We start from the raw sequence: 13136 nt of genomic DNA on the forward strand, positions 1-13136 counted from the left end.
CATTAGTCTCTGATGTCTCTCTGGAAGGCAACCCTTGCTCGGATTTCATCAACCTTGTTGTCAAGAGACTGGACATTGGCGAGTAGTATGCTAGGGAGCGGTGTATGAATGAAATCTGGGACTCCTCTTTATCCCCACTTCTTTCCACAGTATGCACCCACTTCTGTGTCAGTTGTTTCTTAGTAAAAACGCATTACTTTGTATCCTATGATACAAAGCCTGAGGTGGCTTAGAACACACTGCAACAAATGCACACGTAGTACGTACACACACTTACAGGTAACTGCCAAAATAAAGGAAACACTTGAGTAAATGAGGAATACAAAGAATATTGAAAGCAGGTGCTTCCACACAGCTGTGGTTCCTGAGTTAATAAAAAATAAAAAAATAAAATCGTATTAGACCCATGCGCCGAACACAACAGTGAAGACCTTACTTACGAGTTCCTAAGCAACAATGCAGTTAAAAAAATAAAAATAAGAAACAAAAGTAACAAATAATTAAAGAGCAGCAGTAAAATAACAATAGCGTGACTATATACAGAGGGTACCGGTACAGAGTCAATTGAGGTAATATGTACATGTAGGTAGTTATTAAAGTGACTATGCATAGATGATAACAACAGAGCTTAGCAGCGGTGTAAAAGAGGGATGGGGCTATGTAAATACTTGGGTAGCCATTTGTTCAGGAGTTTTATGGCTTGGGGGTAGAAGCTGTTTAGAAGCCTCTTGGATCTAGCCTTGGCGCTCCGATACCGCTTGCCGTGCGGTAGCAGAGAGAACAGTCTATGACTAGGGTGGCTGGAGTCTATATCAGTTCTTAGTTCTACATTTTTTGAAAGGGACATGCTTATTTAAGATGGTGAGGAAAGCACTTTTAAAGAATAACCAGGGATCCTCTACTGACGCGATGAGGTCAATATCCTTCCAGGATACAGGTCGATTAGAAGTGTTTTAGGGAGCGCTCGACAGTGATGAGGGGTGGCCGTTTGACAGCGAACCCATAACGGACGCAGGGAATGAGGCAGTGATCGATGAGATCCTGGTTGAAAACAGTAGAGGTGTATTTAGAGGGCAGGTTGGTCAGGATGATATCTATGACGGTGCCGATGTTTACGGATTTGGGGTTGTACCTGATAGATTCCTTGATAATTCTGGTGATGTAGTGGGGGGGGGGGGGGGGGGGACTGGGGAATCAGTCCGATATGCTCAGAGCTGATATCATGCTGTGCAGACTGGCAGGTATTATCCAGGCTATCCGGGCTAAAGCGGCTGAAGTTCGAGCTAAAAGGTAAAAACCGCTAGCAGTGGCTAACAATGACTGAAAAGATAGTAGCTAATTAGCTGGCTAGCTCCTGATGGAGGTTTCAGCTATAAGGTCTAAAAAATAGCAGATCCGTACCACACTGGGTGAGGCGAGTTGCAGGAAGGTATATTGAATTTGAAAATGGAAAAAGAGACAGATATAATGAAACGTACACAAAAACAAAAACGAAAAAGACCATATTTACATGGGACGAAATCTTGGTTTTTGTACCAGGCAGTGATGCAACCAGGATGCTCTCAATGGTGCAGCTATAGAACTTTGAGGAGCTGAGGACCCATGCCAAATATTTAAAAGTCTCCTGAGGGGGAATAGGTTTTGTCGTGCCCTCTTCACGACTGTATTGGTGTGCTTGGACCATGTTAGTTTGTTAGTGATGTGGACACCAAGGAACTTGAAACTCTCAACCTGCTCCACTACAACCCCGTCAATGAGAATGGGGGTGTGCTCGGTCCTCTTTTCCCGTAGTCCACAATCATCTCCTTTGTCTTGATCACGTTGAGGGAGAGGTTTTTGTCCTGGCACCAGACAGCCAGGTCTCTGACCTCCTCCCTATAGGCTGTCTCGTTGTTGTCTGTGATCAGGCCAACCACTATTGTGTTGTCAGAAAACTTAATGATGGTGTTGGAGTTGTGCAGTCATGAGTGAACAGGGAGTACAGGAGGGGTCCCTGTGTTGAGGATCAGCGTGGCGGATGTGTTGTTACCTACCCTTACCACCCGGGGGATGGCCCGTCAGGAAGTCCAGGATCCAGTTGCAGAGGGAGGTGTTTAGTCCCAGGGTCCTTAGCTTGTTGATGAGCTTTTGAGGGCACTATGGTGTTGAACGCTGAGCTGTAGTCAATGAATAGCATTCTCACATAGGTGTTCCTTTTGTCCAGGTGGGAAAGGGCAGTGTGGAGTGCAATAGAGATTGCATCATCTGTGGATCTGTTAGGGCGGTATGCAAATTGGAGTGGGTCTAGGGTTTCTGGGATAATGCCGTTGATGTGAGCCATGACCAGCCTTTCAAAGCACTTCATGGCTACAGACGTGAGTGCTATGGGTCGGTAGTCATTTAGGCAGGTTACCTTAGTGTTCTTGGGCACAGGGACTATGGTGGTCTGTTTAAAACATGTTGGTATTACAGACTCGGACAGGGAGAGGTTGAAAATGTCAGTGAAGACACTTGCCAGTTGTTCAGCGCAAGCACACAGTACATGTCCTGGTAATCCTTCTGGCCCGGCGGCCTTGTGAATGTTGACCTGTTTAAAGGGCTTACTCACATCGGCTGTGCAGAGCGCGATCACACAGTCTTCCGGAACAGATAGTGCTCTCATGCATGTTTCAGTGTTACTTGCCTCGAAGTGAGCATAGAAGTAGTTTAGCTCGTCTGGTAGGCTCGTGTCACTGGGCAGCACTCATCTGTGCTTCCCTTTGTAGCCTGTAATGGTTTGCAAGCCCTGCCACATCCGGTCACTAGGAGCGCCGCCTAAGGGTGAGCAGTTTCCTGTTTGCTTATGACAGAATACAGCTCATTTAGTACTAGCTTAGTGCCAGCATCAGCTTGTGGTGGTATGTAGACAGCTACGAAAAATACAGATGAAACCATCTACCTAGAGAGTTATCTCATGATAAGCTGTAGACCACACTATCTCAGGTGAGCAAAACCTCTAAACTTCTTTAGATATCATGCACCATCTTATTTACAAAAATATATAGAGTCTGCTGTCCTATCCTGCCGATACAGCGTATAACCAGCCAGCTGTATGTTGATAATGTCGTTGTTCAGTCACAACTCCATGAAGCATAAGATATTACAGTTTTGAATGTCAAGTTGGTAGTTTAATCTTCCGCGTAGGTCATCAATTTTATTTTCCAAAGACTGTACGTTTGCTAGCAGAATGGAAGGCAGTGGGAGTTTATTCGATCGCCTACAAATTCTCAGAAGGCAGCCCGGCCTCCGGCCCCTTTTTCTCCGCCTTCTCTTGACGTAAATGACGGGGATCTGGGCCTGTTCCCGGGAAAGCAGTATGTCATTCACGTCGGCCTCCTCGGATTTGTTAACCTCTAGGGTATGGGGGACGCTAGCATTCCACCTGGCCAACATCCAGTGAGGTTGCAGAGCGCCAAATTCAATTTCAGAAATGCTCATTATAAAAATTCAGAAAACAAAACATATTTTTTACATAGGTTTAAAGATTAACTTCTTGTTAAACCAACCACAGTGTCATATTTATAAAATGCTTTTCAGCAAAAGCATACCTAGCCCAGAACATAGCCCAGTTGACAAATTATTACAAACAGTAACCAGCCATGCAGAAGCGTTACAAAACTCAGAAAGAGAGATAAAATTAATCCCTTACCTTTGATGATCTTCATATGGTGGCAATCAGAAGACATTCATGTACTCAATAAATGTTCCTTTTGTTCGATGAAGTCTCTTTATATCCAAAAACCTCCGTTTTGTTAGCGCGTTTTCTTCAGTAATCCACAGGCTCAAACTCAGTCAAAACAATCAGACAAAAAATCCAAATTGTATCCGCAAAGTTCATAGAAGCATGTCAAACGATGTTTATATTCAATCCTCAGGTTGTTTTTTAGCCTAAATGTTCTATAATATTTCAACCGGACAATAACGTTGTCAATATAAAAGGTAAACAAGAAATGCACATGCGCCTGAAAAAACTCAGCGTCACGTTAGGGTCCACTCGTTCAGACTGGTCTTACTCCCTCATTTATAAGAATACAAGCCTGAAACGATTTCAAAAGACTGTTGACATCTAGTGGAAGGCAGAGGAACTGCAAATGGAGTCCTAAGTCAATGGATACTGTAATAGCATTGAATAGAAAACTACAACAACAAAAAAACTACTTCCTGAATGGATTTTTCTCATGTTTTCGCCTGCTAAATCAGTTATGTTATACTCACAGACACTATTTTAACAGTTTTGGAAACTTTTGAGTGTTTTCTATCCAAATCTACCAGTTATATGCATATCATATCTTCTGGGCCCGAGTAGCAGGCCGTTTAATTTGGGCATGCTTCCAAAATTCCGAATGCTGCCCCCTACCCTAGAGAGGTTAAGGAGAAAAAAAAGGATTCTGCCAGTTTGTGGTGAGTTATGCAGGTCTGATGTGCAGATTATATTTTCGATCATAAGAGACAGTAGCAGCAAAATTATGTACAAAATAAGTTTTAAAAAATTGTTACAAAAAACACAATAAGAACACGTAAAATAGGAACAAGTAAAACGTCAGCCTTCTTCTCTGGCGTCATCTTAATTAAGCAATCAGCATCCCATCAAATTAAAGTGTGTGTGTGTCAGTTACCAGATCTCAACACAATTAAACACTTATGGGAGATTATGGATCGGCGCCTGAGACAGCATTTTCCACCACCATCAACAAAACATGTTGATGGAATTTCTGGTGGAAGAATTTTCAGACAATTGATTTCCAGACAATTGCAGAATCTATGCCAAGGTGCATTGAAGCTGTTCTTGGTGGCTCGTGGTGACCCAATGCCTTATTAAGACACTTTATGTTGGTGTTTCCATTATTTTGGCAGTTACCTGTTCATCATGAGCACACCTTCATCATAATCAATGTTGGAACCATGCCCAGAGACGAACAAAACGCATCATAACCGGCTAAACATAACAGCGGGGCCGTGAGCCCCTCAGGAGAAACACAACCACATCATTCAGGGCTATCAACAGTCAGATCCAGACAACACAGCCCTGGAGGCCTGCCAATTTGGGCCGCCAGGGCCAATCAGGTAGACTCACCATGGGCGTGGTCAGCGAGGCATGTCCACTCAGGTAGGAGGAGCTAGAAACCGATAGGATGAGGCCTAGGCCAGAGCCCGCCTCCTCAGCCGCCACCACCAATGACGGCTGGAGGTGGCACGACAGAGAGGAGGAAGAGGGGGAGGAAGAGTGGGAGGCCTGAGGAGGAGAGGAAGGAGAAAATGGAAGAAAAAAAGGAATGGGGAAAGATAGATAAGAAGAAAGAGACAGAAGCAGTGAGAATAGGGAGCAAAAAGGAATAGGAGAAGAAAAGGAAGAAAAAATACATGAGAGATTAAGAAGAGAAAGAAAAGTAGTAAACTTTATTACCCTAGATATAGAGCAGATGGAGCAGCCGTTTTAGAACCAGAGCCAGAAAAGAGAGTTAAGCAGAGGACAGCAACCAGTAATGATGGTGACTGTCAGACATGCAGAAATCTACCACAGAAGAAGGGAATCAATGGAGAAAGGAGAAGACTCCTTGTTGCTGACACTGAACATGAATCCTGTGTAATTAGTTCAGCCACACGGTCAGCAAAAGTCAAAGGGCATCATTAGGGGTCAGAAGCTTAGAAGTTACCAAAAAGTCCAGACACCTGCATTCGCTCAGTGTTCAAATCTGACTGCGGCATGCTAAACCTACCAAGCTCTCATGGTTTGATTATGGTACAAACTCTACAGCTTCAAAGAAACCAGGTCCACTACAAGGCCCAAAACACACTTGAAATAGGATTCTCCTCCCCCATCAGTCTTCTTATCTGACTGGCACACCGTCAACATTTTTTTTTCTTTCACAAAGCTGTGTAAATCCTGTGACATGGTGGCTTATTGGACAAGAGGAAAGGATGAAGAGGTAAACCAGTCTTATCCCACCCGGGCCTCAACCTCATTAAGTCCACTACACCACCAGCCAAGATTACCAGGAGAGAGAGAGGATGAGATGGAGGAGAGAGAGAGGGAGGAGGAGGATGAGGATATGGAGGAAAGAGAGAGGGAGGAGAGAAATACAGTTGGAGGAAACTAATACTTTACAACAGAAATCATCAAAATGAAGGTGTGGAAAGTGTTAAAATAGAGAGTTGTTAGTGGACAGCAGAAGACCCGCAGACGGTCTCTCTCAGTGTCGTCCTACTGTATGAAGTGACGTCTGCTTACTGTTAGGGCTGGGAATTGCCTCACAATACTTAAGTGCCAATAGGATATGTATTGCAATCCTCACAATTTTATATGTATTGCGATTCTATACTGTGATTTTATTGCGATTCGATGTTCCAAACATGTTGCTGCAGAGGGACAAGAGAGAGCCATGAGAAAACACGTTCTGATCAGTCATGGAAATAAAAGTGCTGAAAACAAATTAACTCCCTTTTTAAAAAGAAGATGAAGGAAAAATACAACCAACTGTCTCATTGTAATGGCTGAAATGGAAGAGATGAAACGGTATCAAACACATCAAACATATGGAAACCACATGTTTGACTCTGTTCCAGACATTACAATGAGCCCGTCCTCCTATAGCTCCTCCCACCAGCCTCTACCTAGGTCTAGCCTGACAAATCAAATGACACAAGTGTCTAACTGGTGACACCATAAAGGTTTTATCTATACAGGTTAATGCATAGTCTAACCTCACCACTTGACACCTCAATCCCCAGTTACGTTGAATCAATCCCCATTAACCTGAAAATCGATCTGACCTCCCTAGTCCCTCCCCCACAGCTCTCCCCTCTATAGACTGATTGACTGAGAAAAAGAGAAAAATGAGAGCAAGAGAAGAAAAAACAAGAGAACGAGAGACTAGGCAGACTGAACCAAACCAGCGAGAGATACCAGCGAGAGATGGATGGAGGAATGGCTTCCTGCAAGAATGCAGCTTTGGACTCTTGTCCTTTCCAGCCAACCAGCCTAAAGAGAGGGTCCAATAAGAAAGGTCCCTTTTCCTTTCCTCTGTTGCACGTTTGAATTTTTTTCCCATCACATGCCCTAATGAACACGACCCTGCTCTTCATTGACATGTGTTCTGGTTGCAAATGACCTATAGACAGTAAACTGTCTTCTGGAGTGTCATACAGCATAAATGACCCCAGTGAAAATCTGACGCCTCACCTTTGACCCCTAGGCAACTAATGTTGCACGACCATGACCTCACTGTTTTGGTTTCACCACAGGGGGTTAAACGTTCACCTTTTAGATTACCATGTTTAATTGTTGACATGGAACTAAGTTAGAAGTGTTAAATCATCAACCTTAAACCCCTATGAGTAAAACATTTAACCATTCAGCACTCAACCATGACCACATGGATGTCCACCTGGAGAGGAGACCTCACACAAAGAACCTTGGGCCCCTATTCTTCACAATTTTCCCATAGTGTGCACTGGCACGCTCCACCTTCACAACCAATGTATCAATCTCTAGTGTCCTTCTGAAACCTGAAGACCTCTATAGAGGATTGAGAAATTCTGAGGTGGCGTAGCCAATAAGGGCTCCCAGAATATTTGAGGGTGATCACACACACACTCACCAGCTGCCTCTTCTTGGGGGGCAGGGCGGGGGGCGGGAAGAGGGGTATGGGAAGTGGCTCGTGGACCGAGTCGGTGCTGCTGAAGGAGTCGTTGAGGCCATAGACGTCCTGGAAGCGTTTGTTCCTCTGCTCATAGATGCTCTCATTCTGTGGGGTCTGGTAGAACACTGAGGGCTGGGGCTCTGAGTAGTCCTCCACAAACTGCATGTACGCCAGGACTGGAGGGAGATTACATAGCAGGAGATTAAAAGTGATTCAAGTGAAACGTTAAACACGCACACTACCAATTTTCTTTCCCTCCATCTCTTCCAGTCCTATCCCTTCCTTTCTCAAGCACACCCCCCCCCCTCTCCATCTCTCCCTCTGCCACTCACCGTGCTTGTTCCTCTTCTCAGGCAGTGGCGGTGGACTAGAGGGCAGGTCGGCGTTCTCGCTAGCCAGGTACTGGGCCACGAACACCTCCCCGTTGCTCTGGGGCATGGGCGAGTTGGGAGTGAAGAGGGGGAAGGGTGGCGTGGGGTGCAGCAGCTCCTCCTCCGACAGGTTTTCGTATTGGGAAGGGGACCTCTCGCTGAGGGGTCCCCCCGAGGAGCCACACCCTTCCTGATAAGGTGAAACCTGGGAGCTGCGCCGCTTCTTCTGGGGTAATGCTGGAGGAGCACTGATGCGGGATAGTTGCAAGGGGATGATGTGGGAACCGGGCTGGGGGGTCCAGTACTCAGACTGGGGTGGGTGGGGTTGTTGTTGGTGTGGGGCGGGTGGTGACCTGAACCGGGCATGAGGAGGCACGGGGGAGGAGCACTCACTGTGGGACTCGGGGAGGGGGGACAGGGACATGACCCCTGAGGGGTCCCCTGTGAAGACAGCGAGGTCCTGGTGGAGGAAGTCATAGTCGGGGTCGTAACTCTCTGTGTTGTCTGGAGAAAAAAATATTGGTTTTTACTGTCGCATACACCAGATAGGTGCAGTGAAATGTGTTGTAAGAGAGAGAGACAAGAGGTTAGAGAGGGGGACATTTGTAGAGAAAATAGGTGATTAGGTGAGGCTTTTGACATGTAAAGTGGGTGTTTGTTCAGTCTATGTATTTTTGTCCATCTTTACTAAAACAATTGTGTACATTCTATTGTGTGTATTTTCATTGTGTGCGAGAAAGTACGCACGTTCAAAAATGTGTGTTTTTCTATTTCGGTACAGACAGTGTATAAAGATCAACCGTGACTTGTCCACCTGGCCGTGCTGCTGCTCCAGTTTCAACTGTTCTGCCTGTGATTATTATTATTTGACCATGCTGGTAATTTATGAACATTTGAACATCTTGGCCATGTTCTGTTATAATCTCCACCCTGCACAGCCAGAAGAGGACTGGCCACCCCACATAGCCTGGTTCCTCTCTAGGTTTCTTCCTAGGTTTTGGCCTTTCTAGGGAGTTTTTCCTAGCCACCATGCTTCTACACCTGCATTGCTTGGTGTTTGGGGTTTTAGGCTGGGTTTCTGTACAGCACTTTGAGATATCAGCTGATGTACGAAGGGCTATATAAATACATTTGATTTGACTATGATAACTGTCTAATTGTATGTATTTGTGTTTGTGCCCCTACCCAGTGTCTCACAGCTAGTATTTCTGGAGCACTGTCCACTGTCCTGTTCCATGGAGCAGAGCTGCTCTTCAGACCTGCTGAGCTTCCCCATGCTGCTGTAGGGCGAGAGGCGCGGAGAGTCGCACCCATACGACTGGCTGCCCCCTGAGAAACGCCTCTGGAGGAACTCCTGCTCATAGTCCTGCTGCTGCACACACAGACAGACAGAGACAAAGACAGACATAGAGACAGACAGGCACATATACACAGACAGACAATCAAAGGAGAAACCAGTTAAGTCGGCTACACAGTCAGTTTCATCAAACAATAGAACACTTTGTGGATATATGATCCAGTAATGGCCGGCCTAATCAAATCTGATTTAGTCAGTCAATAGTTATGTAACACGTTATTTCACTATAGTCTGGTAATCCACCCTGATCATACTCTGATGCAGATGCTCTATAGTAGACCAGTGTACAAGACCACAGTATTACTATCGAGTAAGTGGGTGTTATTCAACCATAACCCTTGGTGTGGGTTGGTGGTACCTGACTGTGGACGCTGCAGGGCATGCTGGAGCCGCGGCTCATGGTGGCCACCACTGCCACACGGGTGGGCGACGAGGCCGACTGACGCTTCTTTGGGGGCAAAGCTGGAGGAGGGCTGGAGAGAGAAGTAGGACAATCAGTGAGAATGGAGGTTTTTAGGCTTCTGATACCCAACCAGACTGACAAAAAAAAAACACACAGTTTTGCTACTTGAGCAAGATTGTGGGATATGACACTGAGGGTTTGTTATGGTAATATCAGCATTTCCTGCTTAATGCCTCTTTTGCGATCACCTCTGGAGTAGCCCAAACAGAAGTTGGGCTTTCCAGGTTATCATACTGCAATCATCACAAGTCAATGGCAGATTTAAAGGCACAACATAAAATCAGCAGGTCAAGGATACATGTGGGACCATGACTAGGAAAGTGATGACAGTTATGATATATACACACCAAACAGATACATATATGAATGTTTATATGACGACATCATTGGTACATACTCATGCACCAAGCTTTTCCTGATTGGATGAGGGCTTTATTGTATGGCGTGATGAAATGACGCATAATTAGGAACTCAAGCATGCAAGACAAGACACTCCACCAATCAGGCCCTCCACCTATCAAGACTCTTCCGGGGACGGGATTGGACAGTTATTAAGGAAGCAGGATGTCACAATGCAGGGGGATGACCCTACTGGCTAACGTACGTGTCAGTCTTTGTGGATCTCCGTTGGCCAGCGAAAGTGGGGCCACTAGCCAAGTATGCTCTGTTCCCAGGACAACATGGAGAGAGGGATGGAAAGTAGATATAGAGAAAGAGTGAAAGAGAGAGGAAGAAAAAGTAAAGACAGACAGACAGCAGTGCACCTCAAAAGCCTAGTAGTAGAATTCGAGGTTGTGATCGAATCTTCCGGCCAAGTCCAAGGCCTATGGATTTTTCATAGCTCCACTTCCTTAAGCCCACAGAAAATGAATGCCTGTCTACCACCTTCCGTTTCGCCACCTCTTATGACCACCCTTTTTCCACTAAAGAGGAGAAGATCATCTAGGCCAGTGGTTCTCAAACGTTTTATAGTCCCGTACCCCTTCGAATGTTCAACCTCCAGCTGCGTACCCCCTCTAGCACCAGGGTCAGCGCACTCTCAAATGTTGTTTTTGCCATCATTGTAAGCCTGCCACACACGCACACTATACAATATATTTATTAAACATAATAATGAGTGTCAGTTTGTCGTCACAACCCAGCTCATGGGAAGTGACGAAAAGCTCTTATAGGACCAGGGCTCTTTATTTAGCCATCTTACATATAAAACCTTATTTGTTTATCAACAATTGTGAATAACTCACCACAGGTTAATGACTAGGGTGTGCATGAAAGGATGCACATAACTCTGCAATGTTGGGTTGTATTGGAGAGTCTCAGTCAAATAATTTTCCACACAGTCTGTGCCTGTATTTAGTGTTCATGCTAGTGAGGGCCGAGAATCCACTCTCACATAGTTACGTGGTTGCAAAGGGCATCAGTGTCTTAACAGCGCGATTTGCCAAGGCAAGAAACTATGAGCGCAGCCCTATCCAGAACCTTGCAGTGGCTTATAATTAAATGACATTTTCACAGAACCGCTTGTTGCAATTCCGATGAGGCTCTCGTTCAGATATCGGTAAGTGGACTGTGGGCAGGGCATGAAAGGGATAACGAAACCAGTTGTTTGTGTCGTCCGTTTCGGGAAAGTACCAGCGTAATTGTGCACCCAAGCTCACTCAGGTGCTTTCACATTTGACATTGTCCGTAAGCTTGATTTAATTTGCACACAAAAAAATCATACAATGATGGAAAGACCTGTGTTGTCCTTGTTAATGCAGACAGAAGAGAGCTCCAACTTCTTAATCATAGCCTCAGTTTTGTCCCGCACATTGAATATAGTTGCGGAGAGTCCCTGTATTCCTAGATTCAGATCATTCAGGCGAGAAACAACATCACCCAGATAGGCCAGTCGTGTGTGAAACTCATCATCATGCAAGCAGTCAGACAAGTGGAAATTATGGTCAGTAAAGAAAACTTTAAGCTCGTCTCTCAATTAAAAAAAACGTGTCAATACTTTGCCCCTTGACAACCAGCGCACTTCTGTATGTTATAAAAGCGTTACATGGTCGCTGCCCATATCATTGCATAATGCAGAAAATACACAAGAGTTCAGGGGCCTTGCTTTAAAAAAGTTAACAATTTTCACTGTAGTGTCCAAAACATCTTTCAAGCTGTCAGGCATTCCCTTGGCAGCAAGAGTCTCTCGGTGGATGCTGCAGTTTACCCAAGTGGCGTCGGGAGCAACTGCTTGCATGCCCATTACCACTCCACGTTGTCTCCCTGTCATGGCTTTTGCGCCAACAGTACAGATACCAACACATCTTGACCACCAAAGTCCATTTGATGTCACAAAGCTGTCTAGTACTTTAAAAAATATCCTCTCATGTTGTCCTGGTTTCCAGTAGTTTTCAGAAGAGGTTGTCTTCCTTAATTGACCCCACATAAACTTAACGGACATATAGCAGGAGCTGTGACTCATCCAGCTGTAACACATATAATTCATCAATTATTCCGGAGCTAGCCAGCTGAAGAGTTCCATCAGTCACTCCTGGGCTACAATCACCTATCCAGACCCGTTTTACTGCCAACGCGGAGCCCCACCGGGCCTTCACAACTGGCCTACCGACGTTATCTACCCAAGGTAGTTATCCGGCTGGCTCCTCCGTCGCGACATTACCTGAACGCCCATCTGCGGTCCGCTAAACGTTAGCTGTCTTATCGGCTGCTATCTGAATAGACCTATCGGACAATTTATTATTTTATTTTTTCGAATTGGATTCATCCCCTCTACCACACGGAACCCCACTAATCCTACCAACGGAAACGCACGAGGTGGCTAATAACATATCTCCATCCTATGCTAGCTTGCTACCGATGGCCCGGCTAGCTGTCTAAATCGTCGTGACCCCAACCAACCTCACTACTTACTGGACCCTTTTGATCACTCGACTAAGCATGCCTCTCCTTAATGTCAATATGCCTTGTCCATTGCTGTTCTGGTTAGTGTTTATTGGCTTATTTCACTGTAGAGCCTCTAGTCCTGCTCACTATACCTTATCCAACATATTAGTTCCACCACCCACACATGCAATGTCATCTCCTGGTTTCAATGATGTTTCTAGAGACAATATCTCTCTCATCATCACTCAATACCTAGGTTTACCTCCACTGTATTCACATCCTACCATACCTTTGTCTGTACATTATACCGTGAAGCTATTTTATAACCCCACACCATGACTGTCCCACCGGTCATGCTGGCGGATGTTGCAGGCAGCAGAACGTTCTCCACGGCGTCTCCAGAC

General features: G+C 45.4%; 1 protein-coding gene across 3 annotated transcripts in view; it reads right to left on the reverse strand.

Moving 5' to 3' along the window:
- Positions 1-13136, reverse strand: part of LOC139408416 (Rap guanine nucleotide exchange factor (GEF) 1b) — a 71014-nt gene that overhangs the window by 15331 nt on the left and 42547 nt on the right. For 2 of the 3 annotated variants that reach the window (XM_071152264.1, XM_071152265.1), the window contains exons 7-10: positions 9745-9859; positions 9215-9401; positions 7991-8533; positions 7617-7834 (exon numbers count right to left, since the gene is read on the reverse strand). In XM_071152264.1, the coding sequence (XP_071008365.1) occupies positions 7617-7834; positions 7991-8533; positions 9215-9401; positions 9745-9859 (1063 nt within the window). Of the gene's footprint in view, positions 1-5095; positions 5252-7616; positions 7835-7990; positions 8534-9214; positions 9402-9744; positions 9860-10453; positions 10514-13136 lie in introns of all 3 variants that reach the window. The other variant, XM_071152266.1, reaches the window with a different exon arrangement.

This window comes from Oncorhynchus clarkii, chromosome 5 (assembly GCF_045791955.1).
Source record: "Oncorhynchus clarkii lewisi isolate Uvic-CL-2024 chromosome 5, UVic_Ocla_1.0, whole genome shotgun sequence".
Lineage (NCBI taxonomy): Eukaryota > Metazoa > Chordata > Actinopteri > Salmoniformes > Salmonidae > Oncorhynchus > Oncorhynchus clarkii.